Genomic DNA, 15,157 nt, shown 5'->3' on the forward strand with positions numbered 1-15,157 from the left:
CGTGTCACAGTAGGTGTGGCACGCTAAAGAACCGTTACTGCTCAATGGCCGTAAGCACTGAGCATAGGCCTAAATTTAAAGCCCTTCACTGGTCTTGGTGACGTCTCCATTTGAGTGAAAAATTCTCTAGTGAGACATTAAGCAAGATACAATCAATCAGCCAGTGGTATGGTTATTTCTATCTGGACTTGCTACCTAAACAGAATGTGTCATTCTAGGATCACACAAAAAGTGATAAATGTTTACAGCTGTAGCTCTGATGGGGAATGGAATAAACCAGAAAGCTACAGATGCACCTGTTGTAAAAATAAAATATGGTGCAACATTTTCTGCTCATGAATTAGGTGTTATATCTTCAGAATTTTACATCATAAAAAAAAGTTTATTCGGTATAATGATATACATACATACAAATACAAATACCAAGGATAACCCATGAAAGCTCCAAAGCTTATTTCCAATAGGGTCGTTTAATGCACGGATGTTTGTGCTATGGGTTCATTTATGTGGGAGGAAACCTACGTGTCCGAGTGGGCAACCACCATACTCTCTCACATACAACCACTGCCGATCACGGGGATCAAACTCGGGTCGCATCGATAAGAAACAAGAGCAATATCTCTGCGCTACTCGGAAACCCTCTAGATTTTGATTTTAAAAAATTCTTAACAATTTTGTTATACACGTGTCAATACATGTTGAATTTACTGGGATCTGTAGCTCTCTGGTCAATCGTAATTTCTTTTCCCCAGAGAGCTACAGTTCTGCAGCTAATTTAACCATATTTTTTACTATAATACCATTAACAGTTAGGTTTGAATAGTGTGTGTTAAATTTTCTGTGGAAAGTTTTACAAACAATTCCTTACTTTGATAACTTTGTTCCTCTTTTCTTTTTCTTGATATGTCCATCATTTTGGTATACACTTTCCAGTCTGTCCATCCGTCTGTTAGCTTTTTTTTTTTGTCTGGGTTATATCTTTCAAACTGTAAGGCCCTGGACTATCATTCAAACTAGTCAGTTGATGCATCTTGGGATAAAGGTGTGTCGCAAACCAAAAATAGTTCACTGTGACCTCCTCTTGGAATATTATGGTTTTGTGTCAGGATCGTATCTTTCACACTGTGAGACGTAGAATCATCAAACTGGTTAGTTAATGCATCTCTGATGGAAGGTGTATTGTGAACCAAAAGTAGGCCTCATCTTGGAATTTATATTTATTCATATACAAATTGTCTCCAATCATATATTTTACATTGTGAGGCCTAGGACTATCAAACCAAGTCAGCTGATGCATCTTAAAAGAAACGTGTGTCTTGACCAAAATGTAGGTCACTTCTTGAATTTTATGGCTTTACATACTCAAATCATGTTCAGAATCATATTCTTCACAATGTGAGGCCTAGGACCATTTAACTTGATCACTTGATGCATCTTGGGTGGAAGATGTGTCTCAAACCAAATATTTGTCACTGTGACCTCATTTTATGCATATACAAATTGTGTCCAATCATATCTTTCACATTGTGAGGCCTACAACAATTCAACGTGGTCAGTTAATGTATCTTGGGGGGTGGGGTGGGGGAGGTGTGTCATTGGAAAAAAAATCGGGTCACTGTGGCCCCATTTTATGGCTATGTATATACAAGTTGTTTCTGGATCATGTCTTGAACATTGTGAGGCTTAGGACCATCAAACTTGGTCAGTTGATGCATCTTTGAGGGAAGGTGTCCCAACTCAAAAGTAGGTCACCTGCCTCATTTTGGAATGCAATTGATAGCATCTCAGCGTTTAACTTCAAGCATGAAAACGTTGATATGCATCATGTACACAATATAAATCAGTACTTGTGGTGCTTATGTTATTGTATTTGTCCATTGCACTCGTGAGTAGAATCATTTCACATTTGTTGTAGTTTTTTTAATGATTTGAAAAGATTGTATGAATTGAAGGATTTTGTTTAAATTTCATTTCTTGAAATGTATGTTTTGTGACCATTTCACTTCAATTTCCACTTGGACAAATTTCATTGTATAATAAAGTTATTGATGTTTGAGGTGTTTTGAAAGGCACTTACCTAATTACATTATGTTATCACCGGTACTTTTATTTAGATGAACTATTTCTATATGTGTGCTGAGTTTTTTATACCCCAAGTGTGTTTTTAGTTACTCTGTATTGGGGATATATTGCTCAGTTTCAAATGTAAATCAACGTGTAATTATTTGAGTTTTCCTTACAAGACCAGTGTATGCCATGTTACATTTGAAAAAGTATAGGTCACATGAATGATCAATCTCCAGTTTTTAACTCACCTGAGGTTTCACCTGAGCTGAAAGCTCATGTGAGCTTTTCTGATCGCCTGTTGTCCATTGTTTGTCTGTCTGTAAACTTTTCACATTTTTGACTTCTCTAGAACCACTGGACCAATTTCAACCAAACTTGGCTAAAAGTATCTTTCAGTGAAGTACTTTCAAGTTTGATCAAATGAAGGACTATGCCACCTTCAAAGGAAAGATAATTACAAATTAAAAATAGGGTGGGGTCATTTAAAAAAATTCTTCTTAAGAACCACTGGGACAGAAGAGCTGACTTTCTTATGAAAGCTTCCTGACATAGTGCAATTAATGTTTGCTCTGAGGAACTCAAGTCCTGTTCCCTTTTGAATGATCCTTGTTTAGATGGCCAGGAAGTTGACAAAAATTGTTTTAATGTACTAATTTTCCTGTTAACAACCTTGTCATTGGAGAGATGCGACATTTCTTGGAAGACAATGCCATCATTAATAAATCAATCCTCATCAAGGAATTCTGACACATTTAGATGTACACGTTAGTACAGCAAGGAATTCTGACACATTTAGATGTACATGTACAGCAAGGAATTCTGACACATTTATATGTACATGTTAGTACAGCAAGGAATTCTGACACATTTAGATGTACATGTAAGTACAGTGAGTGGCTGTTATATGAGTAGTGTATCACTGAAGTAGACGAGTAGTATGTCATTGTACAAGAATGTCTTGTAGTGACTGTGTTGTGCAGTGACTGCTCAGTCTCGTACAATGATACACTCCTCATGAAGGGTCTCCGTGGCCGAGTGGTTAGGGCATTGCGCTCAAAATCACACGGCCTGTCGGCGTGGGTTCGAATCCCGCTCGCGCCGATAAGTGAGAAAGTTTCCCAGTTTACTTTCGGAAGGTCGGTGGTCTCTTCCCAGGAACATTGTATCTGGGTTCTCTCTTCCACCAATGAAAACTGGGCACCACCAGATAACTGAAAAATTGTTGAGTGTGGCGGAAAACATCAATCAATCAATCGCTCCTCATGACTTCTGAAGTCATGATGTGCCTACCCGTGTCCTTAATTATGTGTGTACCATATGAATTTTTAATCATCACTATTAACTATCAATTCAAATGATTTTCTAATACATGTATTGTATATCTTCGATGGTGTAATTGCTGTGTGCAGTTAGGAATATCAGAGTATCCTGTCTCTTTTATGTCACTCTGATGAAGACTTCAGTGCTGAGTATAATGTAGTTATTCTAATTCAGATGTTGTACACCTTTCTGTTTTACATTCTTCCTACCAGGAAACCAGTCCTCCAGCAATTCCTCTACTGGCCCTAGCTCCCCTGTGTCAGGAATGGGAAATCTGGTCCTTAGTAGGCTACAGGAAGCAGCGGCGTACATCTTCCAGCGACAAGACAACAGTCAAGAAGATCAGACGACGTAGCGGAAGTGTCTCTGGGACCAGGGGGATCCCAGTCCTGACAGGGGTAGTGTCCAAATAAGGAATCTCGATAGGAGCGAATACATCAAAATGCAGGAGGTCATGTGAAAAATCTTGCCGTCTTATCATCGACTCATGTGTATGGACTTGATTGATGTGATCTTCGACAGAATATTTCTCTCGTGAGACTGTTATCGTCTGTAACCGACAGCGATATCAAGAGATTACTATCAAGAAGTCACGCGAAATTGTTTATCGTCTGTAACCGACAATGATGTCAAAAGAGATAACTAGTATGAATTTGAATTGATACAAGTTTATCAATAGTTTTTATTGAAAGTATAGAAATCCATATAAAATACGTTCATGACAGTTTGGTTGTTTTAAGGTATGTGTAATGATTATGTTACAATTCACGGCCCTGTGCACCTGATGCACGCTCGCCGTGTAATTGTACATTACTAAATAAACTTCAGTTTGTTGTGAAGAAATTCATCACTTTACAGTATTCACTTGGATAGTTTTTTATTGCTGTGTTCAGTGTCCGTCACTAGTATTCGGTAAACCATTATGACTAACGGTGATTTGTGTTGTTTTACATTGTAAATTGTTATTTCAACATTCAGTATTATATAGATCAGAAAGATTGATGGAAGGAAGAGTAAAAATAAAACTTCAAAAATGCTCAATATTGGTTATTTATTTGTTTCTTGAGATTAACAGATAATGAGCTAGTGGTCACTCTCTGTATCTGAAGTTTTCTTTTCTTCGACTCCCATCGACTCCTCGCCATCTGTTGAATCTTCGTCAATCACCAAAGATCGTAACTCCTCTACAGCGACCTCTGGTCGTTCTCTTGTTGGAGAGGAGGCTTCATCATTTGGTGTTGTGCTTTGTTCTGGAGCTTGGTCTTCCGTTGCCTCGGCCTCCGTCACAATTAGCGTGCCAAATTTTTGTTTGAATTCTTCTTTATTGAGCTCGGGTAACTGTATCAGGTCTTCTGTGTCGGGAAGGACAAGGTTTTCGGAGGTGGTCCAGGTGAACGTATTCATCTCTAAAGTTCCAAACATTTTTCTGATGAAGTCGACGTCCACCTGTGGAGATTCATAAGTTGGTGGCTTCACTTCCACCAACTCGGGCAACTGTTTCAGTCGTTTTATCTTATCCAAATTTTTATCGGCAAATTCTTTGATCTTTTCCTGATCTCCCGACCTTTCAATTTCGCGGTACTCGTTGATTGTATCGTTGATTTCTCCCATATGCCCCTCCAATTTCTGCCTTTGTTCTTCTAGCAATATTGTACTATTCTTCTCCATCTGTTTAAGTTCCCGTTGACGCTCTTCGACAATTTCATTCACCATCTCTTTCATCCTCTCCGCTTGAGCCACCATTGCATCTCTGAGGTTTTGTATATATGCTTTGTAAGCCTCTACCCCTTCCTCTATGTTCTGCACCTGATTTTCAAGCTGAGGTTGTATCCGGTGTTTTTCTTCCGCATGCTGTCTTACCAGGTGATTCCTTTTGACAATGGCTGCGCTAACAATGTCTATAACAGCGTGTCCGTCACTCTCGTGCTTTTTCACGCATTCGTCGCATATTGATGCCTGGCATATCCAGCAATACGAATTACTAGCAGCGTCGTCATGTTCCTCGCACATTGGCATATCGAGTTCTAGTTGTGGTAAATCCAAAATGTCGTGATTATCGACATTGTCAACATGACTGTCCTTGCATTTGTCACATAAATTGACCACACACTTCAGACAGACACAGGTTCGTTGACCTCCACATGGATCACAAATTTCATTCAAATCCTCCTCTGGAAATGCACACGCCATTTTCCTGCAAAAGTAAAGTTTATGATAATATTTCAAAATTGAGATACTTGATGTTTACTGATGTCCCAATTTGCAATAGATCGATTAACTTTTGTATGTTTGATCATTGTTATTTTGTAATGCAGAGGAAATATGTATCCTCCATCGCCACATACACACTTTTTCTGACAGTAGTAGTGAATGAAGAGAAAACAAGCTTGAAAGCTATGAATAAATGCTATGCATAGCGAAAAATGCGGAGTGATAGTAAGACTGCCCTTCCTCGATTGAAGAAAAGTTAGGGCTATACATAGATTTTATTACCATTATTATATGCTTGTCAAAATTCTTTTTAGCAGCCAACTACCAACTTTTCTTCCGACTGCCTTTTTCCAGTTTATAAAACGATTGTACATTGTTTAACATTCCTTGAGTATTTTTCACACATATGAAGACGGACGTCACCATTGCCGGTGAAGGGCCGTGTTCGGCGCTAATGGCCACTGAGCAGGGAGGGTTCTTTATCGTACCACACCTGCTGTGACACGGGGCCTCGGTTTTTGCGGTCTCATCCGAAGGTCCTTCGGATGATACCGCAAAAACCGAGGCCCAATTTGTCGTCTCTCACGACAAGCAAGGGGTACTGAGGACCTAAGGCGCTCGCTCTGCAATCGGGACGCTTGGGTTCAATTCTAGATATCAGCGCGTGTCTAACATAGGTAATGGGTAATAACTGTTCCCTCGACAAGCGTCCGGCGTTAAAAGTGGAAGGCCTTAATTATAACAAGAGTACCACAAACGGTTAAATACGCCCGAGAAATGCTTACATAGGGTGTTTTTCTTGTGCTATAATTTGTATAACTTTGCTTCAGGTATTATCAGCCATCATGAGGCTGTGACAAACTTTCATATGAACAAAGGGTCTTAACTTAAAAATCTAGATTTCCTCAAAATGGACCAAGTTCAACAACCTGTAATTTTTTCAAAAATGGAAGAAAATCAAAATCCTTCCCCAGATGCACATCTTCAATACCCATACAAACACTCCACAAAATGAGAAGGTCCTCACTTGAAAACTGAGGGAGGAGTAGGGCAGACAAATTATGTACCCTTCATATAATATTAATTTCCAAATAGACTAAGTTCAACAACCTGTAATTTTCTCAAAAATCTTAGAAAATCAAAATCCATCCCACATGCACATCTTCAATACCCATACAAACACTCCACAAAACAAGAGATGTTTGTAAAACACATATGCCCCCCATGGTGCAAAATTGAAAAGGGTTATACATACACATCATTTAATTGATAGTAGTATCATCAATTCAAAATATTGAGCAGACAATATCTTCCTATGTCAAGAGTGAATTGACCATGTGACCTAAAAATCAATAGGGGTCATCTACTCCTTATGCTGTATCAGTGTACCAAGTTTGGTGACAATCAAGCAAATAATTCTTAAGATATAGGAGACAATATATTACTATGTCCAGTTCAACAATTGACTTTTGACCTCAAAATCAATATGGGTCATCTTCTCCTGGAGATGTACCAGTGTACTAAGTTTGATGCCTGTCAAGCAAAAGGGTTATCAAGATATTGAGTGGACAGTATATTACTATGTTCAGTTAGACCTTTGACTATGTGACCTCAAAATCAATAGGAGTCATCTCCTTCTGAATATACACCACTGTACTAGTTTGATGTCTGTCAAACAAAGGGTTCTCAAAATATTGAGCGGACAGTACATTCCAATGTTCAGGTTGACCCTTGACCTTTAAACATGTGACCTCAAAATCAATAAGGATCATCTTCTCCTGAAGATGTACCAGTGTACCAAGTTTGATGTCTGTCAAGCAAAGGGTTCTCAAGATATTGAACGGACAGTATATTCCTATGTCCAGTTTGACCTTTGACCATGTGACCTCAAAATCAATAGGGGTCATCTTCTCCTGAAGATGTACCAGTGTATGAAGTTTGATGTCTGTCAAGCAAAGGGTTCTCAAGATATTGAGCGGACAGTATATTCTAAAGTCCTGTTTGACCCTTGACCTTTGACCATGTGACCTAAAAATAAATAGGGGTCATCTTCTTCTGAAGATGTACTGGTGTACCAAGTTTGATGTCTGTCAAGCATAGGGTCTCTAGACATTGAATGGTCAGTATATTCCTATGCCCAGTTTGACCCTTGACCTTTGACCTCAAAATCAATAGGGGTCAGGGTCATCTACTCCTTAGGATGTACCAGTGTGCTAAGTTTGATGTTTTTCAAGCAAAGGGTTCTCAAGATATTGAGTGGACAGTATATTCCTATGTCCAGTTTGACCCTTGACCTTTGACCATGTGACCTAAAAATAAATAGGGGTCATCTTCTTCTGAAGATGTACTGGTGTACCAAGTTTGATGTCTGTCAAGCATAGGGTCTCTAGACATTGAATGGTCAGTATATTCCTATGCCCAGTTTGACCCTTGACCATATGACCTCAAAATCAATAGGGGTCAGGGTCATCTACTCCTTAGGATGTACCAGTGTGCTAAGTTTGATGTTTTTCAAGCAAAGGGTTCTCAAGATATTGAGCGGACATTATATTCCTATGTCCAGAGTAGATTGACCCTTGACCTTTTGACTTGAAAAACAATAGGGGTCCTCTTCTACTCATAACCAACCCACATCTGAAATATCATTATCGTCAAGTGAATGATTCTCAAGATATTGAGCGGACAACGTGGTCTACCGACCGACCGACAGGTGCAAACCAACATGCCCCTCTTCTTTGAATGGGGGCATAATAAGAAGGCTCTCAATTGAAAACTGTGGGAGGAGTTGGGTGGACAAATTATGTACCCTCCATATAATAATTATTTCCAAATAAAGGGGCAAAACTCCTGGAAAAAAGGTCGAAATGGATCAAAATTGCAGTATGATCTAGAGTGACCCACAAAGAAGCTACACAACACAGCAAGTTTCAGCACGATATGTTAAAGGAAAATAAAATTATAAAGAGAAAACCCCGAACGGACGGACAGACGGATGTACAGACATCGCTGTACCATAAAGACGGGCGTATAAAAACCAGGTCCCGTGGCACGGTAGGCATTGTTACGATATTAAAGAACCCGCAACTTGTTAATTGCTAATGCGGCCCAGCCCCGAGTATTATACGCAGGTTAAACTTTATACCACCTCACCTAAAAACTGATCATGTGAAATCTCGGAATAGGATGAGCAAATGTTCACTACATGATATATGGGATATGTCCAAACAGACTTTGTTCTACTTTCATTTTGAATGGACTGCCATGTCTGAGCATGTAGATAATAGCACAGCTAATGCTGACTGATACAAGAGTTAAGGTAAGTACCTTTCATCATGCTTGAAAGATAATGGTAATAAAATACAAACTAAATAAGTTAATTTAACTCAATATCGGGTGAACAGCTTACTCGATTACAAGTATGACGCGCTGATAAAGCCGAAATGTGTACACAGCAAAACGCCCAGAATCAACAGGAGAAATGTATATATAATACAAGTATAAACATCCCGAGGAAAATGCTGCGTGTACAATACAATTCTACTTACCACTTATTTTGACGATCAGTTTAGAGGGTATGAGCTGTTTCTATTAGTCCTGACGCTTGCGACGAAACTAGGTCATCTATTGTACGACAGCACGTGAAGGACTTCATAAATATAGTCCACTTCCTTATATCGATAGCTACTTTAAACTGCTCGTGTTAAACGAATTACTTTTTTTCTTTAGCTGTTTTTAAGCCACATTTGATATAAAATTATGACATACATAAATTGCATGATTTAAACAAGAGACCCATGGACCACAACACTCACCTGAGACGCGTATATAGGCCTTGCTGTTCTTCTAAAGAAAATCTTTATCCCGCGAGAAATTCTGAACCCATGATATGACCCCACTCTAGCATTAAAAAATTGGAACCTATGACCCACCTAAGCCTCACGATCCATGAGTTAACCGAACCCACACAACATAGGAACAAGAGGCCCAGGGGCCTTATAGGTCACCTGAGTATCATGTAACAACCTTCCAATGTTTGAATTAGGTTTGTGTTTAAATATAAGAATTTTACTTTTGGATGGAAGAAATATTGAATAGCTATGTGGTCAGCCCCGCCTTTGCACCAGAACCCCTGACCCAGGGGCCATAAATTTCAGTTTTGAAAGAAGCATCCTTGATCATCATTATCATACTATTAGTTTGTCTACTTAATACCCAGCAGCAGAGGAGAAGATTTTCAAAGAAATAAAATGCATTTTCACTATATGATCAATAGGGCCCCACCCTAATACCAGAACCCCTGACCCAGGGGCCATGAATTTCACAATTTTGAAAGAGACATCCTTGCTCATCATAACCATGCTATTGGTTTGTCTACTTAATACCCAAGGACAGAGAAGAAGATTTTCAAAGAAATAATGCTTTTTCACTATATGACTTATAGAGCCCCACCCTAGCACCAGAACCCCTGATCCAGGGGCCATGAATTTCACAAATTTTAACAAGAGGTACTGTGAGCTATGCTCACTAAGAATACCCCCCGCTTACCCCAATCTCCCAAAGGGTGTTGGTAATAGGTATAAACTACCTCTTTTCTGAGTGTTGCTACTTTGATGTCCAGTGCGCATGACCTTTGACCTTTTGACCCCAAAATCGATAGGGATCATCTTCATCCCATTAATAGTCCATATATATGATATGGTGACTGTAGGTGGAAAGGATAACGCTTTAGAGCCCGGAAACCATATTGCTACTTCGATGTCCAGTGTGCTTGACCTTTGACCTTTTGACCCCAAAATCGATAGGGAACATCTTCATCCCATGGGTAGTCCATATATATGATATGGTGACGGTAGGTGGAAAGGATAATGCTTTAGAGCCCGGAAACCATTGCGTCTACAGACGGACGGACGGACGGACAGACGGACAACTCGATTCCAGTATACCCCCCCACAACTTGTTGCGGGGGGTATAAAGAGGCATCCTTGCTCATCATTACCATGCTATTAGTTTGTCTACTTAATACCCAGAGACAGAGAAGATTTTCAAAGAATTTCTACATTTTCACTATATGACCAATAGAGCCCCACCCTAACACAAGAACCCCTGCCCCAGGGGCCATGAATTTCACAATTTTGGTAGAGGGCTCATTGCTCATTATAATTATGCCCACAGTTTGGCTTCTTGATGTCCAGGAGTAAAGAAGAAGATTTTTTAAAATTACACTCATTTTGATGGTTTTTGCCATTTTCACTATATGACCAATAGAGCCCCACCCTAACACAAGAACCCCTGCCCCAGGGGCCATGAATTTCACAATTTTGGTAGAGGGCTCAATGCTCATTATAATTATGCCCACAGTTTGGCTTCTTGATGTCCAGGAGTAAAGAAGAAGATTTTTTAAAATTACACTCATTTTGATGGTTTTTGCCCCACCCCTCAGGCCCCAGGGGGACAGGGACCACGAATTTCACAATTTTTGTTCCCCTTCACCCACAGATGCTATATGCCAAAATTGGTTGAAATTGGTTCAGGGGTTTCAGAGAAGAAGCTGAAAATGTTCAAATGTTAACGCACGATGCACGACGAACGACGACGGACAAAAACAGATAGCAATAGGTCACCTGAATGAATTCAGGTGACCTAATAAAGCGATATTGCCACTACATTGTCTTGCTGGTCTAGTGAAGATTATTTTGCCTTTATCCATGTATTATGTAAAATTTTGTCCCCAAATCTAGCCTAACCCCAGGATTCATAATTAAAATAAATGAATCCACACAACTTCGGAATTTTGCATAATACACGTATCAACACTTCGCCGCGAGTTACGTCCCTTTGCGGGGTCAGCCAAAGCCCGGTCAATCGATGAAAACCCAAGTTTTCCTTCTTTACCTTACTAAATGTAAGACTGAATTTTAGCCAATTACCAAGTTTTCATATAAGTTAATGGGTTGCCCCAATCTGGTTCATTATTGTAGTTGACTGCAATTGATGGAAAAATAACAGATGTCAAAGCTACAGATAGGAAAATTACAAAGGCCAACGTTAGGAAATACGATTTTTATCCGGGAGATGGCGGACAAGGGACGTAACTTGCGCGAAGTGTTGATACGTGTATTTAGTCCCTTCATAGGCTAGCGGTCAGTAGTCTCATTTTCCCCAATCTCTCGCTCTTGAGACTTTGCACGAGCTCGTGCAAAGTCTCGAAAACGAGAGCCCGGGGAACGCGAGGGTGGGATTCCTTTGATCTCGTTAGAAAAGTGGGATCTTCTCGATTTGCTGGCTTCGGTGCCAGGTTTGTCAATACAAATAACGCGCTTTCGTATTTTAAAGAAATCGACGAGATAGAACAATTATCACATTTGATGTTCAACTAAGTCGTAAATTTAAAATTTAGAATTTATGATGTGTGTCTGCTGGTGGCACTGATTTCAGAATAACTTGTTTTACAGAATGGACCCTCGATATAGTGCACAAGATGTCCAAAGGTGTGAAATCTGCGACTTTACTGAAGTGGAGATGTACTGCATGTCATGTCCCCGTCACCTATGTAAGAAATGTGTTGGAATACACCTGTCAGATGAACCTCACAAACACCAAATTGTCAAATACCAGGACAGAAAAATTACACATGTATTGCCTCGCTGTATAACTCATTCCCAAGAACGGTGCGAGAATTACTGTCAGGATTGCGAGAGGCCTGTATGTCCTTCCTGCATAGCTTCTGGCGAGCACCAGCGACACACATTACCCACGATTTTCCAGATCTTCAAGACCCAGAAGGAACGTATCGCCGTCGACACAGAAGAGTTGGAGCAGACCATTTGTCCTTGTTACGAAAATATCGTTCAGCAAATAGAATCCGATTTAAATAAACTGGAGAACAGGTACAAATCGCTCGATGAAGAGCTCGACAGACAAGGTGATAAATGGCATGAGGAAATTAATCTAATAGTCAGCACACAGAAAGAAGAAATAGACGAAATGAAGAAAAAGCAGCTTGGCGCACTGAACGACCATCTGTTGAAAATGAAACAACTCCTTACTGAAGTTGAGGAATCAATCAATTCAAATAAGGAAACCCTGGACTCTTTTGAGATCTGCATGTCGCTGTCCTACAGGAGGAAAAATACTGCACTCAGAGGTCTTCCTCCCAAAATCCACGTTTCAGTTCCACGTATCTTATCACAGCCGATCAAAAAGGAACAGCTTTCAGATATGTTTGGTTGTATTACCGGATTCTCAATCAAAACTCAAGAGCATGGGTATAGTCCCAAAACAAGGTCTGGTTCACCTGTCTCTGCGAACGAGCACGTCCACGTCTCGGAAGAGGATGCGACGGTAAAGAAAGAGCTAGTCCTTGAACCGGAGACAGCATCCATCACAGAAACTGGACTTCGTGACCTTGAAAGCGTAGCGTGTCAGAATGATGACGAAATATGGATTGCTGGCTGTGGGAGTTCGCTGAAACTGGTTAAAACCAGTCTACCCTCATACATTAGCCGTCTCAGTTTCGGAGCAGTCGGATCGTCTGTTGTGAGGGAAGTCAAAACCAATCAGGGGGAGAAGTTCGTCGCAGTGACGAAAACTGGAGATCTGATTTATTGTGATGGATCGACCAGTGTAAAAATCATCAGAGACGATTCAGTGGAGGAGCTTATCAAACAGCACGGCTGGAAGCTCGTGAATATTTGTACCACGGTGTTCGATGACCTTCTGGTAGCCATGGTGAACGATGACAGACGACAAGCCAAGGTTGTTCGTTTCACAGCAAGTTCTGAAGTGAAGCAAACAATCGAGTTTGATGATGAACACAAGCCTCTCTATTCCTCAGACAAAATAACGATTACCAAATACATCACAGAAAACCAAAATCAAGATATCTGCGTGTCTGATTGTGGCGCAAGTGCAGTAGTGGTCACGAAGAAAGATGGGAAATTAAAATTCCGGTACACCGGACGCACCATTCCTCAGAAGGATTTAAAGTTTGAGCCAATGGGAGTCGCTACAGACAGTCAGTGTCACATCCTTGTCGCCGATTCAACAAATGATTGCATCCATATCCTCGATATAAATGGACAGTTCCTCGGTTACCTTAGCAACATCTGCTGTAGTCCAGCTGGGCTAGCTCTCGACGCTGCTGATAATCTCTATGTAGCTGAGAAGTTCTCTGGGAAGGTGAAGAAGATTAGATATTTGCGGGACTTATAAGTGAACAGAATACAGCCAATATGTGTTGATTCCGCATACATTTGATCCAAGGATAGGCCTTGAAAAGCATAGATTCATGGACCAATTATTCTGATGGAAACCTCACTAAAGCCTTCCATATTGGTGCCTGTCTCTTACAAAATACGAGTACCAATACCGCATAGGAAATCTCACCGAAAAGCCTCCAATTCAACACACACTTTCCCTGGGACATTTTCTATAGAAAAACACTTCTTCTTTATGGAGTCGGATTAGGTGTTGCATGTTCAAATAGAAAAATAAGATGGGAGGTTTCCTCTACAAGCCCCTGAGAAAAAATGATCAACTATATTTGCAGTGTTTTGTTGTCCGTGTCTTACCAAAACAAAAACAAAAAAACCCACTGCTTCCTGGTTTGCAATCTGTCATCTTCAGTCGCTCGGTCATGAACAAAAATATAAGCTCAACTTTAATATCCTAATATCCGTATTATTATCTTCCAAACTCAATTTCATTAACTGCCGTAAAATGGCCGAAATATTGCCAAATCCGTAATCAATTTCCTTTATCACAACTGTTTTCAACACATACACTTACTCGTTTATGTACTTTTGCACATTAAAACCTCGCCTTGCTCTATGGGAAGTGTCCTGTGCTGCTTTTGTGGTTTTACGTATTTTGGACGGGCATCTAAAGGAGAACATATTCCAAGTTACACGCAATCTCTGCTCTGGTTACAATGCCCTTGGTGCCATTCAGTGAGTGTTATAGATATACCTTCCAAAACCGTTTTGCTGGATCGTCAGAATGAAAATGTTATACAAGAAACTTCTCTAATCAGTCATTGTAGCAAATTAAAATACAGTTTTAGTAGATGTAATTGCAGTAGATTTAATAATTGGTTGAAGTTCACACAGTACCTGGTTTTTTCATAAGCACCGTTTGTACAGTGTGAATTATCCATCAATTACTAATTCTAAATAAATCACGAAAAATATTCCCAAACTAAAAATTATGAATCATTCATGCCTATCCAGGATGAGGAGCACTTTATCTCCATTTTATGAATTAGATTTATGCAAGATGATTCATTCAACAATAACTCGTATATTAAAGATGCCCCCCATAAATTAAAAACCAATTTTGAATCCTGTCAGTTTTATCTGATCAAACCATCTACATATATATATCTTTTAAGATGTGCTTTAGTCCCATAAATGAACCTCTAAATATTGAGTGATCTTAAAAATTGTGTATGTAAGTATATTTCTATTTGTAATTTGCTGTTGATAATATTGTTCCAGAAACATGGCAAATGTCAATAAAGTGAAGTCGTTTATTTTCTTAAAAATACTTTGTGACCAAACCA

At 39.7% G+C, this 15,157-nt stretch overlaps 3 protein-coding genes across 15 annotated transcripts in view; 2 read left to right on the plus strand and 1 right to left on the minus strand.

Annotated features, from left to right (window-relative positions):
* LOC125674387 (inositol hexakisphosphate and diphosphoinositol-pentakisphosphate kinase 2-like) overlaps nt 1–4,428 on the plus strand; it is a 120,104-nt gene extending 115,676 nt beyond the window's left edge. For all 12 annotated transcript variants that reach the window (XM_056160032.1, XM_048911521.2, XM_056160038.1 and 9 more), the window contains one exon: nt 3,600–4,428. In XM_056160032.1, coding sequence (XP_056016007.1) covers nt 3,600–3,742 — 143 coding nt within the window. In that variant the 3' untranslated portion in view covers nt 3,743–4,428. The remainder of the gene's footprint in view (nt 1–3,599) is intronic.
* LOC125674398 (E3 ubiquitin-protein ligase TRIM71-like) lies at nt 4,420–9,403 on the minus strand. Its single transcript, XM_048911545.2, has 2 exons — nt 9,144–9,403; nt 4,420–5,581 (listed from the first exon to the last, which is right to left on the minus strand). Exon 2 carries the CDS (start codon nt 5,575–5,577, stop codon nt 4,471–4,473), a length of 1,107 nt encoding a protein of 368 aa, XP_048767502.2. The 5' UTR covers nt 5,578–5,581; nt 9,144–9,403; the 3' UTR covers nt 4,420–4,470.
* On the plus strand, nt 8,566–15,139 carry LOC125674390 (tripartite motif-containing protein 2-like). Of its 2 annotated transcripts, none has more exons than XM_048911525.2 (2): nt 8,566–8,649; nt 12,051–15,139. In XM_048911525.2, the coding sequence occupies exon 2, from the start codon at nt 12,052–12,054 to the stop codon at nt 13,807–13,809; it is 1,758 nt and encodes a 585-aa protein (XP_048767482.2). In that variant the 5' UTR covers nt 8,566–8,649; nt 12,051; the 3' UTR covers nt 13,810–15,139. The 2 variants fall into 2 exon arrangements, with proteins under 2 accessions (XP_048767482.2, XP_048767481.2); XM_048911524.2 differs by having other exon boundaries at nt 8,591–8,914.
* The last annotated feature ends 18 nt before the right edge of the window (nt 15,140–15,157 follow it).

The sequence above is a fragment of the Ostrea edulis genome, chromosome 3 (genome assembly GCF_947568905.1).
Source record: "Ostrea edulis chromosome 3, xbOstEdul1.1, whole genome shotgun sequence".
Lineage (NCBI taxonomy): Eukaryota > Metazoa > Mollusca > Bivalvia > Ostreida > Ostreidae > Ostrea > Ostrea edulis.